At 41.1% G+C, this 27,702-nt stretch overlaps 1 protein-coding gene across 2 annotated transcripts in view; it reads right to left on the bottom strand.

Annotated features, from left to right (window-relative positions):
- ACSS3 (acyl-CoA synthetase short chain family member 3) overlaps window positions 1-27,176 on the bottom strand; it is a 76,720-nt gene extending 49,544 nt beyond the window's left edge. Inside the window, exons 1-7 of one of the 2 annotated variants that reach the window (XM_042815465.1) lie at window positions 26,905-27,176; window positions 19,281-19,425; window positions 12,524-12,712; window positions 5,923-6,057; window positions 5,191-5,331; window positions 4,083-4,163; window positions 3,905-4,000 (exon numbers count right to left, since the gene is read on the bottom strand). In XM_042815465.1, coding sequence (XP_042671399.1) covers window positions 3,905-4,000; window positions 4,083-4,163; window positions 5,191-5,331; window positions 5,923-6,057; window positions 12,524-12,712; window positions 19,281-19,425; window positions 26,905-27,161 — 1,044 coding nt within the window. In that variant the 5' untranslated portion in view covers window positions 27,162-27,176. The remainder of the gene's footprint in view (window positions 1-3,904; window positions 4,001-4,082; window positions 4,164-5,190; window positions 5,332-5,922; window positions 6,058-12,523; window positions 12,713-19,280; window positions 19,426-26,904) is intronic. The other variant, XM_042815466.1, reaches the window with a different exon arrangement.
- Window positions 27,177-27,702: the final 526 nt, after the last annotated feature.

Genomic DNA, 27,702 nt, shown 5'->3' with positions numbered 1-27,702 from the left:
CATATGTATAGATACGAACATATGAATTATGGAAAACTTACTCTATTCTTTTTCCCACAAAAGAGCATATTTAGTTACTAAGGAATCCTGTCTACAAGAGTCTAGAACATGAGTTTATGATATTCTCTTACTTAAACGTATCTCCCGAATCTTCCTCTCTTCCTTTACTTAGAACTTTGCACCACTGCTTTGAAACAAACACAATCCTCTTTTCAAAAAACAAAGGACAAAACTACTAATTACTTTTAATTCACAGTGCCCTAGAAAAATCCTTACTTCCAAGTGTTCTTCCACCCTAACCTGTGCCCCACTACACATATTTATCACGCAAAACATGCCAAAAGTAACTCCTTCAATCAGCAAGCTGACATCTGTCACTGACTAAAAAGCTCTCAGAAGTTCCAACGTGACCCAATTTGTAAACTCAAGGGCAACATATTGAAGACTCTTCCAGAAAGATCTAGGCATATGTTATACTCAAATGTCTCATTTTTATTGCCACTGTTGCACTATAGATACTCAATGCATCGTATTTCAGTAATGCATTGGCTTCGAACTTTCATGCAGAAAGCTGACAAAGTAAGAAAGTCAGTAAACTTCTATCCACAAGGCAAATTGAGCTAGAAATTAAGAATAATTTATTTATTTATTTATTTTAAAGTTTCCTCCAGTCACTACATCATTGGCTGAGAATATTAAAGTATGTGAGTTTTTATATGTCTCAGTTGTTTAGGGAAAGAAACTTAAAGTTTAGAAGAAATACTTGTTTTGCAAGCCTACTTCCCTATGAGATTGTTGAAAAAAAAAATCAATTCAACACCTAGAAACTAAAAAACAAAAGTTACTCACAACCTTACAGCTCAGAACATGATATGGAAGAAAAATATTCTGACAAAAATTTTGTTTCAGAGAACAGCTTAGCACATTACCTACAGGTTTTCAATGAAGAGAAGAAATCCCTAAAACCACAAAGACAAAATCAAATTCAATTTTTAAGATTTTAAAATGTACTTGTATTCTAAACACTGTATTTTGTTTATGTCACATTTTCCCATTACAGAAATGATAAATGGGAGAGCAAATCATCAGAATTGATAGCTAAGCAGTTTACTGTTCTGTGAGAGATTACCAGTCTTCTTCCTACAACCTGCACTTGTAAAAATAAATTTACCATTGTGTGAAATCACGTGAATGCTGTGAGTGCATATGGTGCCACAGACTGTTTACACAGCAAGCAGTAAGGTGAGTTAAACTAGATCAGTAGATCATACTACTTAATGCCAATACTCTTTACAACTTCCATTAGATGTTATTTGAGGTTTATTCTAGACTAGATTTAGCCTTTTTCACTGGGCAAAATGCAGTTCTAAACATTCTAATGGAAAATTATCCCACAGATCTTCACTCCTTCGGCTGAAAGATCTTCCAGGAAGTATCACGCTGACTCTTCCCTCTGTTTATTGCACATGGCAGTAGCATGTCAGTTCACATGACCAATAGGTAATGCCAGGAAGTTTGCATGTCCCCCGTCTATAACAATTCCAGTCACAAAGCTAAAGTACGTGCCACTGCCTTCTTGCTGAGAAAGGATATAATCATTCCTGATGTTCTCCATGCCAATGAGTATCAGGAAAGACACTGCATACCCTTACACTCCAACCCAGAAAATAAACCCTGACAACAATCCAACACATCTAATTTACCTATGACTTTACTGAATGCATAGTAGAACTGCAATCTACATCTAGTCATTTGAATGACACTGGGCTATGTGGAAGAAACACTGTAAAAATGTTCCCAACACCTTCCGAATTTAGGGTATCACTTGTTACCTAAACAACCTTTGAGGACATCACTGAGATCTTTGTTCAGACTGAAATACTTCTGCAGTAAATATATGCCCATTTCTGTACTCACTTTGTCATGCATGGGGCATCCAGCAGTGACGCAGTCACAACTTATCATTCCCCCTTACTTCCACCTTTCATATTTGACTGAGGTTGACTCACAAGGAAGAAAAAGATAACATAGAAATTGTAACTTCTCAGAAAGAGACAACACAGCCTCACTAGGGTTGCATCAGACATTCAGCTTCATAGAAAGCATTTTTTGGGGAGGACCTCAGCTCCTGAGAAAGAAAAGCTTCAGCTGATGACCCTGATGACCATGTGAAAGCAAGTCTCTGTATGCATTCTATTACTTCAATTCATTATTACATTCCTGTTGATCTTGTGTCTGGATGAGGAGCTACGAGACATGGTTTAGTGGCTTGTGGTAGCAAGGGTAATGGGAAGATGGTTGGACTAGATGATCCTATAGGTCCTTTCCAACCTTGTGATTCTGATTCTGCTCTCTTTTGTACCACTAATCATTGTGCTTTCAGCAACACGTTCCCAATGGACAGCAGAATGTTCCTGCAGTATACTTTTACAGAGGCATGGAGGCACTATTCCCCACTCTAACAGAATCACAGAAACACCAAGGTTGGAAAAGACCTACAAGATCATCCAGTCCAACCATCCACCTATCACCAATAGCTCTCACTAAACCATGTCCCTCAATACAACGTGCAAACATTCCTTGAACACCTCCAGGGTCAGTGAATCTACTACCTGCCTGAGTAGACCATTCCAGTGCCTGACCACTCTTTCAGAAAAGTAGCATTTCCTAACATCCAGCGTGAATCTCCCCTGGCACACTTTGAGGCCGTTCCCTCTAGTCCCATCACCAGCTACTCAAGAGAAGAGGCCGATGCCCCGCTCACTACAACCTCCCCTCAGGTAATTATAGAGAGCAGTAAGGTCTCCCCTGAGCCTCCTCTTCTCCAGGCTGAACAATCCCAGCTCCTTCAGCTGCTCCTCATAAAGCCTGTACTCCGGACCCCTCACCAGCTTTGTTGCCCTTCTTTGAACCCACTCCAGGGTGTCAATGTCTTTCTTGCAGTGAGGGGCCCAAAACTGGACACAGTACCAGAGCTGAGTACAGGGGGACAATCACGTCCCTGTTCCTGATGGCAACACTATTTCTGATGCAAGCCAGGATGTCATTGGCCTTCTTGGCCACCCGGGCACACTGCTGGCTCATGTTCAGCCGAGCATCAATCAATATCCCCAGGTCCATTTCCTTTACACCAGCCTTCCTGCCACTCTGCCCCAAGCCTCTGGCATTGCCTGGGGTTGTTGTGGCCAAAGTGCAGGACCCGGCATTTGGCCTTGTTGAACCTTATCCCACTGGCTTCAGCCCAGCTTTCCAGCCTGTCCAGATCCCTCTGTAGGGCCTCGCTACCCCCAGGCAGATCGACACTTCCAACCAACTCGGTGTCATCTGCAAAGTTACTGAGGGTGCACTGAATGCCTTCATCCAGGTCACCAGTAAAGATATTGAAGAGGACAGGCCCCAGCACCAAACCCTGGGGAACACAAGTCATGACAGGTTGCCAGCTATATTTAACTCCATTCACTACCATTCTCTGGGCCCGACCCTTCAGCCAGTTCCTTATCCAGCCAAGAAGTGACAGTGGTGATGACCAGGTCCAGAGGGCGCTTATTCACAGCAGGGAATGCAGACTCCTTGCTCTATCTCCAGCTCAGGAACCATCTTCTGCCTTGATGCAAATCCAATAAGCTGGAATCTGTAGTACTCAGTTTTCACTTCCCACTGCAGCAATCAAGGATGAGATTACTCCTCTACATGCTACCTAAGCTTCTTGCAAAGCTATAAGAAGTGGCTCACAAACTGCATTTGTACAGTAAGCCAGTAATAGAAGAGGCTACACCTAATGTACTATGTTAAAATACCTTAATTTTGACATAAGCTGAAAATGGAAATTTGAGAGAAAAACAAGATTTCCTAATTCCACACTGCACTCGCTGTGGAAAAGTCCAAGTTGACAGTACACACTTACCTCATACAAAACTGTAGGATTCCCATGAAGAAGAGGCCCGTAGCAAATGTAAGAATGACCAACTACCCAGCCTAAATCAGAAGCTGCCCACCACACCTAAAATGAAATAAAAACATAAGAAAATGGTTGTTTTTATGACAAGTTTCAAAATATTTAGATGGAATTTAAACAGAATTACCTCACCAGGTTTGAGTCCATATATAGCTGACATTGTCCAGTTCAGCATAACAGCATAGCCACCTGTTGGTCTGATAACACCCTAAATGAAAACAATTTGAATATTTAAGATCATTTAAAGAATGCATTAGCATGGCTGTCTTCAGTTAAATTTTGAACAGACCTGAAGTTGTCAAATTCCAATACCTCACGCTAATTCATTAAAATGGAGACTGCTATCGTAGGTAACGATTAACTAATGTGAATTTCAGAAAGCAGGTTTCCTTTGTTAGTTTCAGTTTCTAACTCAGTCTTCGCTCTGAGATTAACAAAAGTTTTGTTAGGAGGGTACCATAACTGAATAATTTTACTTGTGTGATTGTTAGAACAAAATCATATCTACGGACATGTGATACTGCCTCTGAATTTGTGACAGTTAAATCACTGCTGGTCAACTATATTCAGATCATTTTCTATGCTTCAAAAAGAATTGTAAGAACCCAACAAATATGCAGAGTTTGCTTTTAAAAATAAATCATTAAGACTAATTGACACTTGAAAGCAAAGATTTTCAAATAATGCCCTTCCCAATCTAAACCTTCATTTTCATGGGAATTATATCCTCAGAACTGTTCAGAAACACAAGCCTTTAGAAGATGCCTAATTCCACTTAATGTGTAATGTCATCCATTACATCTTATCTATGGGAAGACTAGCTAATATGTAAGTAATGAATAAGCAACGCTATTCAGCAATAAATGTTGTCATGGAAGAGATATCAACTAATCTTGCCATTAAATGCTTACTCTACACATATCTCAGTTAAAAACACAGAGAATAATCATGAATAGAAGTTATTCTGCTATTTTCAAAGGTTTATATTGTATAAGCACTTTGAATTAAATAGTTTATTTTTATATTAATACTATTTAAATAAACATTATTTACTCCTAGACACTGACTTTGAAGTAGAGAAATATGAATAATGAGATTAAAGCATTTCTAACAATGCTCATCATTTTCAGCACTGTGCTGTGGTTGGTATTTTCAACCTTTTCAACTACATATTTTCTCAAGTGGAACTGCAAATAGATTGGTCACAAACACTTAGTCTACAGATAGTCCTTTACCTTGGGTAAGCCTGTTGTTCCAGATGTATACAGAATATAAAGAGGATGGTCTGAAGGAACAGAGACACACTTGTAACACTGTGCTTTTGCAAGCTCTTCTTCCCAATCAAGATCACGACCTGGGGTTAGAGGAACATGCCCCTAAACATAGGAAAACAGAGAAGTGTCCAAACAGAATAAAACGTGAGTGGGTCCAAAACATGTATTATTCAATTTTCTGTACAGTAGCATTAGTTCTGTTTTCCACTTAAATGTTATACATTTAAAGTTTCTCCATTAAATACTAAGGCAAACTACAACACAATGCATTAAAAATATTAACTATAGAAGAAAAAAGGCACACGGACTACTGCAATCAATAGAAAGAGCAACAACAATAGCAGAGTAGCAAGATTCCAGGTGCAGCAAGTGAGGATTCACTCAACAAAACAGCAGCAGGTAAAGAAATAAAGGAAAGAAGCTACTTAGCTTCAGAAGGCCTGAGGTATGCAGGAATCTTCAGAGAAATACCCTTGCCTCCACTGCCAATCCTTACATGAGGTCTGGGAAGGGGTGGTTGTCGGCTCCACCTCTTCTGGTCACTGAAGTGCACTGTATGCACCTAATATCCCCCTGGGTTGGCCCTGCCTTTCCACCAGGTGCTCAATCACTGCTTCAAGCCATGACTTAACATTTCCACAACTATATACGTATCTGAAAGCTAACGTTAAGGCACTACAACAGTACACTCACCAAGTTCGGTCGCCTGTAAATGAGAACTTTCTCAGGTTTGTTCTGTACCATTGCCAGTGCTCCTTCTAATAGTGATATGTATTCCACTTTCCTTTTTGGTTCTACTCCAAAACTTGCTGTTACGATAAGTCTGGGCTAAAATAAACAAGTTAAATTGTTCATATAGATATTTGCAATATATTTTCATAACATAAATGCAATCTAATAATATGTTTTGCATGAAATCTATCTTTACATAATTAGTACCAGGGGGTTGGATCCATTTTCTAAAGAATAAAGCATTTGTGATCTTGCAGTCCATGCCTCTACTATAATTATTTGTTTCCACAGCACGTTAGTAACTGTGGCATTCTTCACCATTTTCAACCAAATTTAATACATAAATCAATCATATTAAGTTCTTGCAAGTTGCACAAAAATAACTGAACAGAGAGAAAGCCTCAACTTCATGCAGCCCCCCACTAAAGGAAAAGCATAGTGTCAAGTCATTCGTCCTGATTAGTCTGTTTTCTAATTACATATATACCTGGACCCAATTAGCTACAGATCTTTGCTGGTTCTTTTTCAGCCTGCAGCTAAATAAATAACGGAGGAAAAAAATGGAGAAAAAGAAAGGTAAAAAAGAAATGAAGCTACAAATACCAGAAGATAATAAACTAAAGTCCTAAGACACACGAGGAAATTTAAACTAGAGTCTTTCAAGTAATGGTTTCAGGACCCAGGTTGCAAATCCACTGAAAAACAGACTTCTGTTGTTCTGGGTGTTATTTTTAGACACACTTCTATTTCAAAATGTGGATTTAGAAGATACATTTTTTTCATTAAGCCAACCTTAGGTATTACGTAAGATTTCCTAAGTCAAAAAACCTCAACTCACTGCATACAAACTATTTTGACTTAAATCCCAAGATCAGCACTTCTACTTCTTGTATTCATGAAATAAAAGGTAGTTTCTCTGGTACTACGTATTAGAAGACATTTTAATCATAGAAGCGCAAGACTTCAACCTCTTTACTTTTACAGTTTTAGAAGCATATTTATCTTGCGCATCTTATGCGGTTTGATCCAGCTACCCTACTAATTGCATGTATTAGCATAAATCTCATTAGGTAGGCACAAACCACAATGCCACAGTTAAGGCTGCATTAAGCTTTGCATGGAAAATACAGATTAAATTGTTTGATTGTGCAGTAATAAAATGATTCCTGTTCAAATCTGCCATTCAAGGAAGTTTTCTAATTAGCTGGTACTCTAAAGATTTCAGATGAACTTTAACATTTCAGCATTTGTCATCCTTTCCCTTTTGGAACGTGGGGATTTTGATTGAAGAAGATTTAATACAATGCGGTTAAACTGCAATTTCAACTAGAAGCTACTCTGAATCTAGACTGTAATTAATAAAATTTATTCGCACAGTTCTATTCAATTGTTACAATGAAAGACTTTAGTAAATGCCAGGTTTACAGTCATTTATAAATAGCGTCCCCTTTGCTCATCAACTACATCACCTGCAGTAAGTTCTTTTAGACTTCCAATACTAAGTTTTCTAAGGTGATGTTTTTCTCACATGAGGGTTACTGCTTGAAAGCACCACAGATCACTGTGTGCAAATCAAAGGCTGGTTATTTTTCAAAATTTTTGTCTAAAGTTTTACCTCTCTGCCTACTGATAGTATCTCCCCTGTACATCTGCTTCTATATTGTTTTTATACATTCATTTCCCACCTGTTCCATGGCTCTACGTAGTCCTGCATGATAGATTAAATAGAAATAAAACTACTGTGAAGAAAAAACAAAAAAGTTTGGTGGAGAAAGAATGCCACAGATAGTAGTGTAGGAAAAAAAAGGAAGCTGAAATGAGATAAAGCAAGGCCCAATAGTACCAATAGTATCAGACAAACAATATTGCTCTCCCATAGAGGTTCCCTCTACTGACTCTAGTAGGTACAAGGCAAGGTTTAGAAGAAACAATGAATGCTTTTTATTGGGTCAACTTTTTAGTGGTCACTGTAAAAAGCCTAAGCTGAAAACAGACAAGCTTTGGGCACAAAATGTTAGTACTGTCACGAAGAGGCTTACAAAAAGAGCCAGCACTCAAGCACTCAGTTGTCCGATACACAAAGCTCTTTCCTCTTCTCTCCATAGACACACACATCTTACAATAAACTCCAACTTCCTATGCTTTTGTTGCACCTTCTTTCTCCTTAAGAAAGTGACACACATTTTAGAGAAATTCAGTGCTCGTGCAACCATTATATGCACTCGGCACCTGCTGATCTGTATCTACACGACCCATGTCATATGGTCATGCACATTTATTTCTCTCAGACACTGGACACTGCTCTACACAGGGACCTGAATTGTAATATATTAGTAGTTAATAAAAAAAAAAAAAACATACAAACAAGATACTTCTAACTTACAGTGTACTTCTAAGCACGTAAAAATAAAAAGTGCTTCAAGACATGTATAATCAATGGATATTAAGAAGTTACAATCAACAAAATAAACAAGAGAGTTAGGCGAAGTAGATTATAACAAAAGAGAATAAATGGAAGGGTTACCCTTATGCTGGGCTCACCACAAAACACCAGAAGGAGGGATCTCCAGACGAGATCCTTCCCCACCGGTAGCCAGCTCTTAAATAGGTCTAGGAGGGGTAGAGCCTGGCTCCACCCCTTTCAGCAGCACAGGTGAATTGCCTTCACCTGTGCTCCTCTGGCTGACTCATGGCTTGCCTCAGGTGATCAATCAGAGGTTCAGGCCATGACTCAGTAGTTCCCATACAAGACAACGCAAGACTGAACTGCAAACATTATGAGGCAATTATGTATCTTACATAATAGCAGCTGAGCTTGCTGTCTAATCAAAGAGCTGTCTATGCTGAAAAAGACCTTCAAGATCATCCAGTCCAACCATCAACCTGACCTACCAAATCTCATCACTAAGCCATGACCCTAAGCACTAACACATCGCTCCTGAGTATTTCCAGGAATGGAGGCTCTACCACTTCCCCAGCCAGCCTGCTCCCATGCTTACCAGCCTTTCAATAAAGAAATTCTTTTTAATATTCAGTTTAAAACTTCCCTTTAGCAACTTCAAGCCACTGCCTCACATCCTATCACTTGTCACCCAAGGAAACAAGACTGTCACCCACCTTGCTGCAACCTCCTTTCAGGCAGCTACAGTCAGCAGTGGGGTCTCCCATTAGCCTTTTCCTGATTAAATAGCCTCAGTTCACTCAATCACTCCTTTCACCAGCTGTGTTAATCTCTGCGCAACAAGCAACATCCTTCTTGTAGCAAAGGGCCCAAACCTGAATTCAGTATTCAAGGTGTTGTCTCACAACACAGTGCACTACCCCAGTCCTGCCAGTCATACTATTTCTGTTGCGAGCCAGGATGCCATCAGCCTGCTTGACCATCTGGGTACACTGCCGTTGACCAACACCCCCCAGTTGATTTTCTGCCGCACTACTTTCCAGTCACTCTACTCTAAGCCTATACTGCAGCATAGGGTTTTTATGACCCAAGTTTAGGACCCAGCATTTAGCCTGGCTGTATGTCATGTGACTGGACTCAGATCATCAATACAGAATATCTAGATCCCTTTCCAAAGGGAGATCCAACCTATCCAGATCTCTCTCCAAAGTCTTTACACTCTCATGCAGACCAACAGTCCCACTTAACTTCGTATTATCTGTAGATTTAGTAAGGGTGCCCTCAGTTCCCTCATCCACATTGATTAAAATCTTAAAATACTGAATCTTGAGAAATGGCACAGGACCTGGCTTCCAGCTGGATAGAACTCCATTCACTGTGACTTTAAGCCCAGCCATCCGACCAGTTCTTTGTACAGCTATTGAAGCCACCAGCAGTCAGTTTCTCCAGGAAGAATATTGTGAGAAACAGGGTAAAACGCCTTCCTAAAATCGAGGTAAACAACATCCACAGCCTTTCCCTCATCCAAGATGACTAAGCAGGTCATCTTTTATAGGAAGCGGCCAGGTTAAGTCAGGCAGATCTGCCCTTCTCTGTCTGCTTCTGTCTGCTTCTGATCACCTGACTGTACTGTATCCATCATATTATGACAAGACATAGAGGCAACCATGCGTAGCCATATCTGTGTGCAGGAACTGTATCTTCTTCAGAATAAACTACTACAAAATATTTACTCATTTTTACAAGGATGTCTTATTAATATCCCTACGTGTGTTAACTGTAAGTGAGAAATACAGTATTTCTGACCTCAGTGGAAAACAACAGATAACTCTGAATAACCTAAATATCTCTCACATTTTTCATTTTCAAGAACTGTTGCTCACTTGCAAATCATAACACTGCTTAAGCCTCAAGAGCTTTCAAAAATCCTATCTGCAGAACTCCATTACACATATTTATTTTGGAGGACTTGTACTCAAAATCTAAAAAGCCCTCCAGAACTACTATAAAAAATTTAGTTGTTGAATGCATAGCAGCTACCTTATTAAACAGGCAGAGAAGTGTAGTATTCTTAAAGCATTCTTCTCAGCTTTCCTAGTTTACTAAGATAAAGCCCTTCAACATGTCATGTTGATTTCTCAAAACACAGTTAATGTTCTGAAAAAGTACCTATTATCTTGATACTGCAAACTATACACTCTTAAATTCAGATGAAAGGCAAGATAACAAGAAATGCCTCTTCTCACACTCCATATCACTTCATCACAATTCACCACAGAATATCTGTAACACTGCCACTACCTGACAAGAGCAGCAATTATCAGCTGCAGAACTTTGCTGCATTCCCAAACCTACTTAAAATTCACGATAAATTAAGGCAAGCTGGTAAATGTATGCACCTTTCCATAGTCACTAACAAGTGTCTGTTATTTAGTTCTTCCAATAAAACTTGAAGTCTGCCCTTGCTTCCAAAAATACCCCTTGCAGCCAACTTTCTATTCCAAGTCCTCCTTTCAAGTTAATGTTATCAAAATTAGGTCCTGTATTGCAGCACCCAGTTCACACAAAACAGAATAATAGAAAGACTGGGGAAGGCTCAGAATGCTTAAATTAACTTCTGAGTTCACAAGAACACTACCTATTACAGCCACTAAGATTCGTACTTTTGAGATAATCTCAGTAGTGTTGCAAATCTGGGGAAGCCTAAATAGGAACAGGCTTGTGCCTGTTCCCTTTACTTACACTTTCATTATACATCATATGGATCAAAAATAATCCAAAGTATTTAGATCTGTCTTTTAAAGAGGAAAAAAAAAAAAAAGCACCGTAACACAAATTAAGATTTATTCCAGGGCCTGCAGGTAGTGATTCTATAGCTAACCATTAAACAGATTTGCTAAATGACCTTGAGTAAATGTAAGCAGTGCTTGTAAAGCAGTCTAAAAGTAAACATACTAAATGATTCACACTGTAACAACTTCAATTTTTAAAGCTTTTTCTTCTACATTGTTTTTCCCTAATCAAAAACTTTTGTGTTAAGATTAATTTCAGAGCTTGTTGAAGAAGTCAGGGAGTGGGAAGAAAGAAAATCTGAGCTGTCACTACTTTCCTTCCAGCTGTTTTTCACAATTCCAACGAAGTACTTCAGTTATTTCTTGTTATTAACTTGTTTTGTTAAAACACAAATGGGGGAGGAGGGGAGGGGAGAAGGGAGATGCATTCAAAGCACTGTTTTTGTTTTACAGACATTCATAAAATTTGAACCTTGGGGATCTGAGGAGCACTTCTGTGCACAAAAATCCGCATACAAGTTACACAAATCCTGCAGACTTCACCCTGCAGAATGCGTTCAGCTTCTAACTCTAGGCAATAGGAATCAGAGACAATGGCTGCTGCAGAGGGGCTGAGTGATCCAAGTGACCCCAGTAAAGATGACAAAAGGTTTTGTCTTGTTCAGTGGTAGAAAACAAGAACAGAAATTTCTGATACAAACATTGTTAGTTGGCATGAAACTCATGCATACACAAGCTACTAATATGCCAATAAAAACTACTAAGCAGGTTATTAAATTATTATTTGTATTCACACTTCAAAAGACTTACATAATGCTTCAGGAACATGCTTAACCTGTACCTAACTTGGAAGCCTTTGAAGCATTTGCCTCTATCTGTGTTCCCTACAGAGCCACTTATGACAATTAGCTCACTGGCTGTCTTAATTCTTGTACAAACTAGATGAAGTAGACATATAGCTGAAAAAATTACTACTTAACGTACAAACATGAAGTAAACCAATGAAGTTACTGAGGGTTGGTGTGATGCTGATTTTCACACTTGAGGAAAATGCTGGGTAAGAAGCCAAATTTAAGGTGATGTTTTGCAGAGACTGATGGACTGCTATTTTCTAAGCAGAGAACAGTATGTTAAACGGTCATGATTTCTGTAAGAAATCAAAAACTGTACTTCAATGTCTGCTGTAATAAAAATATCACCGCACAAAAGCAGTACTGTGTTCACATTTCAATGTTAGGTATTGTAGACAAATTGAAGCTGTTGTGTCCCACAAAATGATTTCCCTTTCTGGAAAAAATAAAGGAGTTTTTGACATTGGTTTACAAGAATAACTAATGCAGTGCCATTTGTTGTTCCAAGTATGTATTACCTTTGCATGATCAATGCGAACAGAGAGCTCTTTTGATGCAAATCCACCAAAAATCAGGCTATGGATGGCTCCTATTCTTGCACATGCCAGCATGCAGCACACTGTCTGTGGAATCATAGGCATGTAGATGACCACTCGGTCTCCTTTCTTCACACCATGTCTGACCATGACATCAGCTAACTTGGACACCTGTACTGACAAAACATTCACAACATTAAAAGCTTTTCCTACAATCAACAGACTCAGCACATAAAGGAGACAAGCAAGTAAGACACAGAAAGTTGATGAACAATGCAATCCTCGGTCCAACTAGAAGTAACAGGAACAGGAGTTTTGTTTACAATAGTTTAACACCAGCAGTAAGACTAATAACTGAAACTGTGGGAAGTTCTTGGGGTATCAGAATACATATGTAAGTCTAAATTCAGAGAAAAGCAGTTGCTCTGTCTGACAGGGGAACTCTCACTCGACAGTAATAGTAGTTTTTTCCTTAGTAAGCTGTCATTCACTACAAAATACCACAGTAAATATTAGAAATTATGAGATTCTAATTTGTTTCACTGTCAGTGTGAATCTACTCCTATATGAACACCTCACACCTGACCTATAATGCATTATTCTTTCTGTATTCATTATACCACACAGGTAAGGTTTTAAGTAAAGGTCAGCCTTGTGGAAGACTCTTACCATTCTGCACTATCAGACTGGGAAGAAGGGTAACACAAACTCCTGAGAGCAGCAAGGGGATATGTCCTGTAGAATGAAAAATACCCACTTCCAAGCATCTCAAGCAAAAACATGTTTTCAGTGACACAGCAAATAACATAAGCAATGGGAACAGCCTAGGCCAATCTTGTATAAGTAAAAGAGGAAGGAAGGCTTTTCTTTTTGAAGGATGTACAATTCAGGAGAGCAGATCTGCCTTAAAACGTTTTACTTTCATTTATACTATTCTCCAAATTTGCATTTTCTCTATTTAAAGAGCTACTTCAATGCAGTTCAGCATTTTAAATATTAGTATCACTCTTACTTTCAGTGATTTGTAAGCATTCAGTGCTTTCTTTTAGTCACACTGAATGTATTGAAGAGGGGCACAGCATTACCTCATTGCTTCTCTGTTCCGTAGAATTGCACATCTCTGTGGCCTGAGATTGGAATATCCAAGAGCTCCAGAAGCATCTGAGCTGTGTTTACATTAAACACACTGCTCAGAGTCTGCTACTACACTCTGCATATTTCTACACCTCTGCCTGAGGATTTAAGAAAACAGACCCAAGTATGCATACTCACATCAGAAGCCCCCCTTTTTTTATAAGCACCATATAAATCCCTGCTGTTATTTTCAGCCACAAGACAGCATGTGTATGTAAGGCAAAGTCGTCAGAACGCCAAGTTGCAAACACACATAAATGTATGCAATTCATTCATAATAGCCCTCTCATCTTAAATACAGCTCATTATCAGAATAAATATCTTTAATTCTAGATGTATTAATACCTGTCAATACACTAAAACAAATCAACAAGTCTTAGACATGCACACAGCCAGACAAAGCAGGAAGATTCAACCCGTACTGCAAAACCAACAACATCCACCTCTGACATCACAGGCCAAAATAATAAAACATGAGGCACTACTTTCAGAGCAACCCTCATAAAACACTGCCTCCACCTGCAACTTCTTGGAAGATTGTGGAACATCATAAAACATGTTTACATTGCCCTCAGGATTGATGTGAAAACCCTGAAACATTCGAGCAATCATTCTAAAGCAGAAAAAAAGTGGGAGTATGAACATTTCATAAAACTGTTAAAAGCCATGAAACTTCTCAGTTTGTAACAGTATGTTATATTTATGGCTTACATAAAGAAAGCATATTTCATCACTCATGATTTTACACTTGTTATTCCCTACCAGCATGCTGTTTCTCTACTTTGCTTCAAAGTTTAAGATTGCTCCATTGCCTTAATATATTTGACACCTCAGTAATAAAATCGCTTTCGACATGTGATATAATAGGAGTCTGAAGCAGACTCTCAGATTTGAAGATCTGGACTTAAATTACACTTACATCAAACGCAAGCCCTAGTGAGCATGTTTTATTTGCACCCAGCCACCAAACAAATAATATCTGTATTAGTAGTTCAGGTTTTGAGACACTGCTATTCTGAAGCAAACCAGCTGGCTGGCCCCAGTGGTTCAAAAATGCAGTTTTGGTCCCCATCACAAGAATTCTGTTTAAGAAGATACTAATCACAGAATCATAGAATCATAGGGGTTGGAAGGGACCTCCAGAGATCATCGAGTCCAACCCCCCTGCCAAAGCAGGTTCCCTACAGCAGGTCGCACAGGTAGGCATCCAGGCAGCTCTTGAACATCTCCAGAGAAGGAGACTCCACCACCTCCCTGGGCAGCCTGTTCCAGTGCTCCATCACCTCACTGTAAAGAAGTTCTTGTGCACATTTGTGCAGAACTTCCTGTGCTGCAGTTTCTGGCCGTTTCCCCTTGTCCTGTCTCCACTCACCACTGAAAAGAGTCCGGCCTCGCCATTCTGCCCCCCACACCTTAGATATTTATAGACCTGGATCAGGTCCCCTCTCAGTCTTCTTTTCTCAAGGCTGAACAGACCCAGTTCACTCAGCCTTTCCTCATAGGAGAGATGCTCCAGGCCCTTCACCATCTTTGTGGCCCTCCGCTGGACTCTTTCCAAGAGATTCCTGTCTTCTTTGTACTGGGGAGCCCAGAACTGGACACAGTTCTACTAAACTGAAAATTTCACTCCAAATGCTTAAAAGAGGAATTCCAAACCTTAGTGGTTTAAACAACGCTTTGGTCTCAACAGAATACAATCCCTATGTACATGTCAGCATGTTCATATCAGGGAGATATCTTTCAAGGGAAAGTTTTTGGGACAAGCATAGATATTGTCCATTTTCCTTTCTGTTTTGCGAGACTGGCTGTGGGACACATGCCTCCTAGAAGGGAGGAGAAAGAGGAGGAGATGGAGATTCTGTAACACTTACCAACTCAGCATGGATTTTGTGTTTGCTCAGAAGCAATGCCACAGCATCCACTCTACACAAGAGGGGATTTCTAGACAAACATTTTCCTCAGAAGGAATACTGCGGGACACCATAGTGCTCTGTAAAACTCCTGCAGCACCTGAGTTCCCTCACATTAGCTGGCCAATATCCACAGACTGAGAGAGTATTCAAGCAGCAGTGAGACAGATGAAAGGAAAGCACAGAGCTTTCTAAAGGCATCTACAAGTCAAGGATGGAAAGATTTGTGGAACAGATAGATTCAGACTGCTTTGAAGTGAGTCATGGGACATTTGGTTCAAACTAAACCTATTCCAAATTAAAGCCAGCAAACCACATATAGAGGAAATGTCAGGAGCCTCAGCAATCAATTCAACATGGCTTTGCTACATTCATCTGCCAGTACTGCACCAAATTATACACTACTGCAGGCATCATTGATGTTGACGTGATCCTGTAGAGCTATCTTAAGTCAAGGGAGATCAAGTTCCTGCTACTTTTTCTGACTTCGAAGATGATTTGGAAGCCTTTTGTGCGGAATGTGAAAAACCCAAGATGCCACTCTTCCTAAATGCCTGATTAGTCTCATCCCTTACTGAATACTAATATTGGTATTTCTGAAGAGCTACCTCTGTGACAGCACAGTTAAGTCTTCCCAGGACATCCACTGAAGAATGACATTTGAAATTTGAGTAAGAAAATGAAAAACAGCATTAAACAAAAAAAAAGACTAATATATAATACTGTCAAAATAATTTTGCTTTAACAATCAGGATAAAAAATTAGACTGTCAGTTTCAGTAGGATTTTCTATATTCAGTTTTGATCTGCTAAGTACTTCTTTTAAGTACTTCTGAGAATGAATGTCTTGAAATGAAAGGAATTGGTCACTTCTGCAGGGAGAAGGCAAAGAAAGAACGTGGAGTAAAGCGTGGAGAATGAGAAAGACTGCTGGAAGCAAAGCAATCTAGGTGATAGTTCAGTCATATATAGAGGAGATGCAAAGCAAGACAGACACAGCTACAACCTGAAAATGGCTAATACAGCGATCTCAGAAGGAGATGCTGTTAGAGTGGGTAATTATAGAAAAAAATCCATCCTGCAGAATAAATTATATCCTAACCCAATGTCGATAACCCTGAAACCCTTCTCTCATCCATGTTTCTGTAACATTCAGTGCTGAGAGGGACTCAGCCTGGGGGGGGGAAGGAGGGTTGGTTTTCAGTAATCCTGTCGGGTTGCTACGCTCAGGAGTTATTTATCACAGAACCAAATTCAGCACGCTAACTGTGCATTGTTACTGAAAAGAATGACGAAGAGACATCATACTTGTTTTGTGTAAAATATCTGTCATGTGTCAACATCTGCAAATGTGGTACTCAAATACTTGAGATGTTTTTCAGCAAGGGAGGCCTCAGTCATGTAAACAGAAAGGTTTGTTTTCACGCACATAACAATCTATGCCTTAACCTGAAAATGGTAGCATTTTCCAACACAATCAGAAAGTTTACTTTTAAATGAACAGAATCCATTGCTCCCTATTTCTTCTGGGTAACTAACGCTGCAGTGATTCAGCAGCATTTCTAAAAGAATTCATGCCTCCATTATCTTTTCCAGGCATCTCACTACTGGAATTTGAGAATACCCCAAGGCACATACAAAGCTGAAACTTTCATCGCACCATTGCAGTGGTTCGACGCTGTAATCCTCACGTAAAGACCTCTAACAAGCACCAGTACAGGAAATAAGTCAAACTGGCACACTCTCAGAGACCATCACATCTCCAGTTTTCCAAAGCCCTACTCTCTGCATTTGCAGCATTCCATCTGTAACAGCATATAATTAATACAATATGATTGTATGCACTAAATAAAATTTCACTTTAACAAACTGTGACAGCGTCAAAGCATTCCAAGTGTAGCAGTACAGTGTATCAACAGATCTCGCCATTCCCAACAAAGAACTGCTGAAATTGCCCTACAATTCTTATGTTCCAGCTATGCCTTAAAACAAAAAAAAAACAAAGCACAAACTTTTCCACAGGTCTGACACTAAACAACCACAAGCTTCCAAAATTTCTCTCGGTTACTTATAATTTAGTGATGCTTGACTTTAATTGCAACATCATTGTAGCTTTTACATCTGAACTGTTGTGCAATGAGTAAAAAGGATAATGTGAGAACAGCAGGCATCCTGAGCACGTAGCTCAAGCCATCCTACCCTCCTTAAGAGGCTGCATTATCTCCAACCAAGCACCTATTTTCTTTTTCCATCCTTACCATGTATTTGATCCTTGGACACACTGTCCAACTTGGTACAAAATTCTGCATCTTCCAACCCTGTGACCCACAGCTACTCTGCATATCTTCTAGTGAATCCTCCTATGAATTCCTCTTTTTTTAGCAAAAGCCAGAAAGAATTCCATTGCTTCAAATGTCTCTTGTATGGATATTCTGAACAGGCAGCCTATCTGATAAGATATTCTCACTGAAATATCAGCTTAATGGCTAGAAAGACTACTAAACATTCATCGGATGGGTACACTGCAGACTACAGTTTGCACACAGATTTACACTGTCAGCCTATTTTAAATTGAGAAAGAAATTCAAGGCAGAAAGCATAAAGCTTCTTTCCAGGGTACTGCTCTGTTCATATGTATAGTCTACACTTAGACCGATCTGTAACGAAACATGCAAAGCACTGAAAGCCTATTTCAGCTCTAGCATACAGTATGTTTAGCTTGTGCTGAGCAGACTGAAAACACAGCAACAAGTGATGATGGAGGGATGTGAGCCAAACAATGTAAGCCACAGCCTCAGTGGTTTGGTGTGCCTCTGCTCAAAATCTCTCCTCGTTTGTACATAATCTACGACACAAAACACACAAGCAAATATATCTGCAGTTTTCAGCCAACGTCTTTGTGGGTATGTTTGTTTTCTGGTATCCAGCAATGACCAGATGAACCAAGTTAAGTTCCACAACAACGGACCAGAAAGCTGCAAGAGAAGTTATTAATCTTAAATCCTGCCTTTCATGATAACACTCCCTTTTAATTAAAGAGAACAAGCTACAGAATTTCAAATTCTGCACATATGTCTGATTACACTTTTCTGGATAGAATCAGATGGTTATCCCACTATTCTAGGTCAGAGTAAGCTAAAGGTAAGCAGGGTTGGCTCCCTCAGACCTTCCACACAGAGAACCAGCACGGGCCATCAGCACTCCCACTGCAGCCTCAAGCAGGCATGCAATGCAGCTCTCCTTAGAGCTGCTTCCTGCGAACGTTGGATTTGTTTTTACACTCAATCGTGTACAGCCATAATCAAGGTATGTACCTTCGCCTCTGCCATAGTGGCATTTTTGTTCATCATAGCAACTCACTGTCATGCAGCTTGACAAATATTTTGCATTCTTTCATGCACAGAAAATAAGGGCTATTAGAAAAAAAAAAAAAGAAAAAAAAGAAATTCAAGAGTGAAAAGTTCAGAATGTAACCAACCAGAACAAAAAATATTTAACTGCAGGAAAAAAAAATAAAGGAAGATCAAAACCTCTCAGATACACTATTATTTGATGCAAGCAGTGAAGCTTACAAATCAATACAAGCACAACGAAAGGAATAAAGTAGAAAGATAGACCATTTTTACCACCCTAATATCCACCTGCTGTGCAATATTTCCAGCCTATTTCCAGTAACAAGGTTATTCTCAAACGTACCTGTTCAAGGAGTTCTTTGTAAGTTATTTTCTCTTTGGTATTTGTTACAGGACTGTCGTAAATAATGGCAGCGTGGTCTCCTCGTCCATTCTCAACGTGACGATCAACAGCATTGTAACAGATATTCAGTTCTCCGCCGACAAACCTAAAAAAGAAGTTGGGAGAATACAGCAGGCAACCTTCGCAGAACTGAGACAGGGTTGTTTCTTGAAGTAGAGATCAAAACTTTACACTCAGTTCAGGAAGTCCTTTTTTTATTCTAGAATCACCCAATTTACTGAAAAAGATAAATAAGCTCATTATTTAAATCAGTAAAAAAAAAGTGAAGTATTTCCACCTTAACTGACTTAACTAAGAATCCGCTAAACTTGATCGTGATTTAAATTCCTTTCCATCAATCATTTTGATTTTTATAGCTAAGACTTCAGGGAACAAGACATACATTCACGTAAAACAGTTTGACATTATGAACATATCTTATTACACTACTTTGTACTGGCATGCACATGTACCTTTTTTATGAAGAACCGGCTCAAGACACAAAATGTTCTAATTCACACGTTGGCAGTAGCAGTTAAGCACGCACACATCTGTATCCAAGTGAAACTGACCCCAACAGTCATAAAAGCTTATAAATTTGTCTGATATTCTGAACGCACTTGACATTACCAAGGGCTACATCAGTGACTTAAAAGCCTCTGTAAAGGAGTGTGAGTCACGGTCTCTTCAACAGCCAGACATTTAGAAAAAAATCTCTTCTAATTAAAAAAAAAAAAAAAAAAAATCACCTGCACAAACTCTGGTTTTACTTTCAATGCAATTTTACAAAGAAAATTCAAGCGTGCCACAGTCCTCAAGAAAACACAGAAGGCACCATATGCTTTTACTATACAATTACTATACAATTACTATTAGCAAAGAAGACACAGAATTGAAGTTACCCAAAACGATGCTCTCCTTTGTGCTTTGCTATCTATCTACAGCAAAAAGAAGAGCAACAGAAAAAAATACAGCCAAGTTTTCAAAAATGCTATGGGGATGCTCACTGACATAATGTCTTGTTGTAACGTAAAAGATAAAAACAGATGGCCTAAAATAACCCACAACTAATTAAAAGAGAGCATTTTCCTTCCCATATAGTACAGGACCTCTCTAAAATAGGATATATGATGTAATTTTTATATATCCATATGCACAGATTAGTCCCTATTGTCAAAGAATGGCAATTATTAAGCTCAGCCCAATTAGGATGTCAGGACATAGCAATCTTCTACTGTGACTTGTTTACAATGCCATTGATAAGGAGAAGTGGAAGAGCAAGAAAGAAACAAAAAAGACTGTTGTGGTTTAACCTGGCAGGTGGCTGAGCACCAAGCATTCATTTGCTCATTCTTCCCCTCCCCAGTGGGATGGGGGGGGAGCATCAGCTTAAGAAAAACAAACTAGAACTCATGGGTTGAGATAAAACTATTTACTAAGATAGAGGAAAGGAAAATACTTATGACTCTCTCTCTCTATATATATATAAAAATGAATGTATATAATATGTGATGTACAAGCAAATGTTCACCTCACCCCAATCAATGCTCCGCTAACCCCTTGAGCAGTGGAAGAAAATCAGATGAACTCCCACCCCCTTCAAAACTTCTTCCACATAATGTCACATGGTATGGAATATCCCTTTGGCCAGTTTAAGCCAGCTGTGCTAATTCTGTTTCCCCCCAGCTCCCCAGGGCCCTCAGTGTAAATGGCCTTGGCTTTGCACAACACTGCTTAGCAGCAGCTATAAACATCAGTATGTTATCAACATTGTTTTTCTCCTAGAACCAAAACACAGCATCATACCAGACTCTCTGAAGAAAACTATTCTGTTCCACTGAAACTAAGACAAACATGCTGTACCATAAAGCCCTCCCCATAAAAGAAGAACTGATGGATAATAACAGACTGTCAGTTGCTTCAGGTAACACAGAGAAACTCTGTATAACTGCCATAATAGCCGTGTAGGAATCAGGACATCCATGGATTTTTATATCAAATCCCTGTAGGATGATAAGAACAATTCTGTTTAAGAAACATGTAGATGTTGCTGTAAGGGAAGTGGTATAGTGGAGAAATATTGGTGATAGATGGATGGCTGGACTGGATGATCTTGGAGGTCTTTTCCAGCGCTGGTGATTCCGTCATTCTACGAATGAGAGCACAACATCTGGGTTATCACGCATAACTACTTAAGAATGGTGAAAATACGAGGGGTAGAAGAGCTTGGACTCTCAGAAAGATGCATGACAAGTTCAACACTGCCGTGCTTTATAACGACTGCTTGTGAAAAATGTGAGGCTGAGGGTTGAAAGCAACCCCACGGCATTTAGATGGTGTGACGAGAGCTCTGCAAAGGGAAGGAGGAGCACAGGCTGCCATGGGCCCAGAAGGCAGCATTGTGCAGCTCACCTGCTATGGCCACAGCCACAGCTCTTCTGCTTCTCTGCTGGTCACACACGGGCGTGTCGGAGCACCCCATTCTGTATGGCAAATAAACTGCCTGGCCTTGAAAAGCTGCTCTGTGCTGCTGCAAATTTCTGTTCATTCAGTGATTCCCAAAGAGATGAATATCTCTGAAGAACACAGAATTGCTCAGGTTGGTAAAGACCTTAAAGATCACCAAGTCTGACCACATCAATTTTTTTGAATGAGCTCTAGGAAGAAAGCAACATCAGCATAAAAACAGGACACAGTCCTGAAAATAAGGGCACTGATTTGAAAAAGAGTTCTAGAACTGAAAATGAAGTATTCCAATAGACTGCAGAAAGATATGGGATGAATCTGCAGGATAAGTATAAGAGCTGCAAGTGAATTTTGCCATAACAAGTAAGGCTGTAAAATGCTAATCTGTTGCTAACCAGACACTTCTTTCAACACAGCACGCAAACTGAATTCCTGGTCAAAAATCATTCCTTTAGACTACATTCCTAGTGCTGAGAAGTGAGTAACATTTAGCAAATGGAGCCCAGAAAGAGTAAAACAGAAATAAAAAGAGCAAACAGTAATGAGTCTAACGCACAAAGGAGACTGGCTGCAGGCTCTTTGAAGAGCTCACCTGCTGCCCCTTTCTGCAGTAAAACGTCAGGGTTCTTCTGCCAACACCACAGCAGGATTTACATGTTGGCTGTAACAATGCAACTGTTTGTTTCACAGCAACTTTTTTTTTTTTTTTTTTAATTGGATTTGGCCAATATCTACCTCTTTTTGATAACTCTTCCTGTCCACCATCAGTTTCAATAGGGCCAAGTGTCAGGTGCTGCATTTTGGTCACAGCAACCCCAGGAAAACCTACAGGCTCGGGGAGTGGCTGGAAAGCTGCCTGATGGAAAGGGACCTTGGTGTACTGATGGACAGTTGGCTGAAATGAGCCAGCAGTGTGCCCAGGTGGCCAAGAAGGCCAACGGCATCCTGGCTCGTATCAGGAATGGTGTGGTGAGCAGGACTAGGGAAGTCATCCTGCCCCTTGGCATTGCTGAGGCCTCACTTCGAGTAGTGTGTTCAGTTTTGGGCACCTCAGTACAGAAAGGACATTGAGGTGCTGGAGCAGGTCCAAAGAAGGACAACAAGGCTTGTGAAGGACTTGGAGAATATGCCCTATGAGTAACAACTGAAGGAGCTGGGGCTGTTTAGTCTGAGGAGAAAAAGGCTGAGGGGAGACCTTATTGCTGTCTTCCAGTACCTGAAAGGTGCTCACAGCAAGAGCGGGGTTGGTCTCTTCTCACTGGTGACATGGTTATTGGAAACGGCCCCAAGTTGTGCCAGGGTAAGTTTAGGCTGGATATCAGGAAACAGTTCTTTACAGAAAGGGTTGTTAAGCACTGGACTCCCCAGAGAGATGGTTGAGTCACCATCCCTTAATGTGTTTAAAAACCATTTGTATGTGGTGCTCAGAGACGTGATTGAGCAATAATAGGTTGTTAGAGTTCAGGTAGTATGGTTATGTTGTGGTTGGTCTTTATGACCTTGAAGGTCTTTTCCAACCTGAGCAATCCTACAGTTCTATGACCCCTGAAAGCAGTAGCCTTTGATAACCCACATGATGACTAACTTTCCTCAAACAATACACCTGTGCAGTGATTCCAGCAGTTACCACATCAGGACACTGTGAGCCCCTGAAGAGCTGCTGCAGCCTCCCATGGCCTGGCACTCTGCTCCTCCCAGCTTCTGCTCCTCAGTCACATTCCAACTCTCCTTTAACTACACTTCAACATGACTGCTGCCATTAGCCCTTATGATTAATAGAAGGGGACAAGAAAATTCTGTTCATGTCCTTCTACTCTGGGCAAGTCAGTTAGCTAGGTCTTCTGTAACAGGCCTCCAATTACACAGAGCTTAATATATGCCGTAAGTGACCAGGGAATGTTTTTACTTTGTTTTCATCTGTCAATAGTGATGAAACTAGTCTTGAAGAAGGCCACGCATAATTATCACTTAACTCAATTCTCAAAATTTATGTCTTAATTTCCAATAATATCTGCTATCTTCACAATCTAACAGGATTCCGAGAATTTTCAGGCTCTGTTCAAATGGCTCAGGAGCAATGATAGTTAAGAAAAATGCACGCTGAAGGTTCTGAATAAATCCAGAATACATGCAAGAGAAAAATCTACACTGCAATTGCACTCTGACTGTAAGAAAAAAAAAAAAAAGAAAGCATTGTGCTAAAACCCCGTGACATCATGCAGGGCACCAGTAATTCTCCAGCCTGAGTTTCCAGGCGTTAAATGGATTTCTTTTAAAAGGCTTAGATGAAGGCAGAACAGACGCTGAATGAAGTGATAGACAAAACCTCTACACAGTACCACATATTTTAAGATAACAGTATGTTAGTTGATCTAGCCACACTTTAACAAGTGTAAGCAGCATTTAAACAGTCATCTGGGTAACACTCAGAAGTTCAAAGGTGATTTTATGTTACGTTTAATGTCTTGGAATCACAGAAAAACACAGCTTGTAAACTGCCCCCTGCCTGCACTAGTCAGGGAAAACTGTTTCTACCACTCCTAACAAAAAACCTGCCTAATCCAACTGTGTTTCCACATGATCCCCAAATGATCTGTTCTAGAGTTTCACCACCATTCGCACTGAACAGATTTTTTCTTCCCATTTGGAATGCCATTTATACAATCCTGCAGTGTGCAATAGGAGAGTCTAAAGAGAGCATGCTAGGGTATGCTTATGTTTCCGTTAGGCTCTTACAGCATTTAGAGAAGCAGAATTAGGATTAGAAACCAAAGTTTCAGCTGTGCTAACCACTTTCTTCAAGTAAAATAAAAGGGACCAGCAAACATAGAGTGTCTGTTTTGTCTGTCAGGCTTGGCAACAAAACACAATGATATTGAAAATAAAGCACACTTATTAATCTAATAATATGCATCCAACACATATTCTAACTCAAGAAGCACATACAAGAATTTCTTAATGGTACTTCAAAGTTCCATAAACTGCTTCCGAGGCAAAGTACAGAACCACATCTTTTCTCTGTTAGATCAGCAAACAGTTTTTCTCTGAAGCCTGGCATCGTGTTCAGTTCTGCTATGTTTTAACTGTTTTCTCTTCAGAAAGTACTCTCAACAAGGCTCTTGTATCTTCTTTCTCTCTTAAACACAGTCCTGTCCTCCAAGAGCCTATCTATCCCTTGTCCTGTGGAGCACACAGGATACTGGCAACCATCTGAGTCTTCAGAGGCAGAATACTCTGGGATCCCTTGCAGCTCAGTATCTCTTAACATAAAGGAAAAGAAAAAAAAAAAGAAAGAAAAGGAAAAAAAAAGGAAGAAAATCGCATGTTGTGCATTAAGTTGATAAAGAGAATTTAAAAAAATAAATTGATTTACTTGAAGTTTTATGACCCATGAAAGGTCAACAGATATCTGACATCCAAACAGTAACTATGGGCCTCACATGGACTTTTCAGTGATGTGCACCTTTGTAAAATCCTACAGGATCCCAGAACAGCTGAGGTTGGCAGGGCCCTCCGGGTGCACCTGCTCTGAACTCTGCTCCAGCACGTACCCCCAGAGCAGCATGCCCAAGCCCATGTGCACGTAGCTTTGGAAGATCTCCAAGGAGGAGACTCCAAAGTCTCCTGGGCAGCCTATGCCAGTGCACTGTTATCCAGACAGCCAGGAATTCTTTTCTGGTGTTCAGGGGGAACCTCTTGTGTTCCAGGTTTTGCCCACTGCCTCTTGACTTGGCACTGGGCACCACCTGACTCTAATATCCTTCAGGTACTTGCATACACTGATGAGATGATTTCAGTCTGTGGCTATCTGCATCCACAGAGATAAAGATGCCAGCGGGACGGAAAGTCAGAAAAGGCCACTGGAAGATAAATCTGACTTCAGCCCAAATAACTTAATCCAGGTATCTCTGTCATGAGAACAAATTACTCCCACCTGAGAAACCAAAATGCTTTAAAAAGACTGAACTACATCAATTCCAGCCAGCAAGCTTACTATATCAAGCTACATCAGTTTGACAGGACCTGACAACAAAACTGTGCTCACCAGCATTGCTAATATTCTTTAATTCTTAAAAAGTAACTTTAAAGTTGTTGCAACAACTTTTTCATTTACTTTATTCAAGCATGCCAAGGAGCTTTAGTGGTTCTTAATTGTGCAGGCAACCCTGCTTGCCCTTTTGGAATAGTACCATGGCCTCAAAGGCCAGTGGACCACTGGTCTCCTTATCCATCCATTTTAAGACTCCTGACTGTTATGTAGCCCCGCTGACTTAGGGAGATTTATCCCAGCTGGGTGCTGCTTAAGATTCAGTTTAAGAGATAGAAACAATTTTCACTGGGAGAGCTGCTAACCAATAACCACAGCCAGCAATGAGAATGTAAGCTTCATGTTGCTGGCTCTGTGTTTCCTCATTTTGACAGATTTTAGAGTGATTAATAGTTTTAATTACGTTTTGAAAAAGCTTAGTATTTTCAAATTAAAATCAAGTCAGAAAAACATAGAAAAAAGCCAAGAACATCGATGTGAAAAAGATGACCCCCTGCCTTGCTTTATCTTGTATGAGCTTCTCCTTGAAAGGAGATTGAAGAGCATGAGGTAAACTTGCTGAAAAAAACATTATGGTGGTCGTGACAAAACTTTAACGGGCAAGCTGCCTTTGAAGAAGCATTGAAAATCCTCTCCTGCACTTTACAAGAAGGACGTTAGTTCTGTCTTGGATCAGGCTGCCATTCACCACACACAGCACACTACGAACACACTGCTGTAACCACGTCGTCAGAGTAACGACGCACTGAGCCAACTCCTACCATTGCACAGCCCCATAAGTCTCTGTATTCGCACACGTCGCTGCCCGCCCTCCGCCGTGGCCAGGCTCCCGTGCTCCCCGCAGCCCGACGGAGCAGCAGGCACATCGCCGGCCACCTGCATCACACACAGGTCTGTGGCGAACTCCCTTCACTCCAACGCACTGCTCCACTCCGATTTCAGTTGTTAAGCCGGTGTAACCGTAATCTCCGCTGAGCTCTGCAGCCGTCCCCCCCGCGGCGGGCTGGCTGCCTCGGGCAGTTCCTGCAGCCCCGCCCGCCCGCGGCTCTCCCCGCCGTGCCCCGCACTCACCAGGAGTCGCTGCCCGGGCCGCGCCTCTCCAGAGCCCTGGCCCAGGGCTTGGACCACTGGATCAGCTCGGCGGCAGCTCCCCAAACTTTCTCGGGCTCCGCCACCGAGGCCCTGAACACTTCCCCGTACTGTCCTAGCGCCGGCGAAGAGGCGGCGGCGCGGGCCGGTGGTCGGCTCCCTGCGCAGGGCCGCCCTAGCCACCGCCGGACAGCGCCGCCGCCCCCTGCCAGGGCCGCCAGCCTGCCCAGCAGCCCCATGGCGCGGCCTCACGGCGCGGTTTCGCAAACTAACGCTCAGAGCAGCCCCTGGCCCGCGGCGGCTCCCCCGCGACGAGCGGGGCTGCCCAACGACGGCTCCGACGTTCCGCGGCGAGCAGCTGCCCCAGTCAAACGGCCGCACTCAGGAACGACGCGGAGCAACGCGGCCGGACCCCGCCGAGCGGGGCGGGCTGGTGGCCGGGGCTGCGCCCCCGGGGGCCGGGCTGGGACTGGCCTGGCGCCGTCTCTGGGGCTGCGGCTCTGCGGGGCTCGGGGGCGGGCGAGGGCCGGCGCTGGCGGGAGCGGAGCCTCGTGGGTGTACAGAGGCCTGTGGAGAGAGGAACCTGGCAATGTTTACCCTTTTATCTCACGCATCAGGCACTTCGGGTTCCTGGTCTCTTCACGCAGACGTTGGCCGTTTTTCCACATCTGAACATTTTTTTCTATCGAGTAAAATTCTTTTGCAGAAAGCAGGTATAATTTAAAGATTTTCCTGTTCATCGCTTTTTTTTTCTTTCTTCCTTGAGAAGTTTTTTGTGGT

The sequence above is a fragment of the Centrocercus urophasianus genome, unplaced genomic scaffold, assembly GCF_019232065.1.
Source record: "Centrocercus urophasianus isolate 14NV4802_14NV808 unplaced genomic scaffold, USGS_Curo_1.0 seq_15, whole genome shotgun sequence".
Lineage (NCBI taxonomy): Eukaryota > Metazoa > Chordata > Aves > Galliformes > Phasianidae > Centrocercus > Centrocercus urophasianus.
This window is presented reverse-complemented; position numbering and strand designations above follow the sequence as displayed.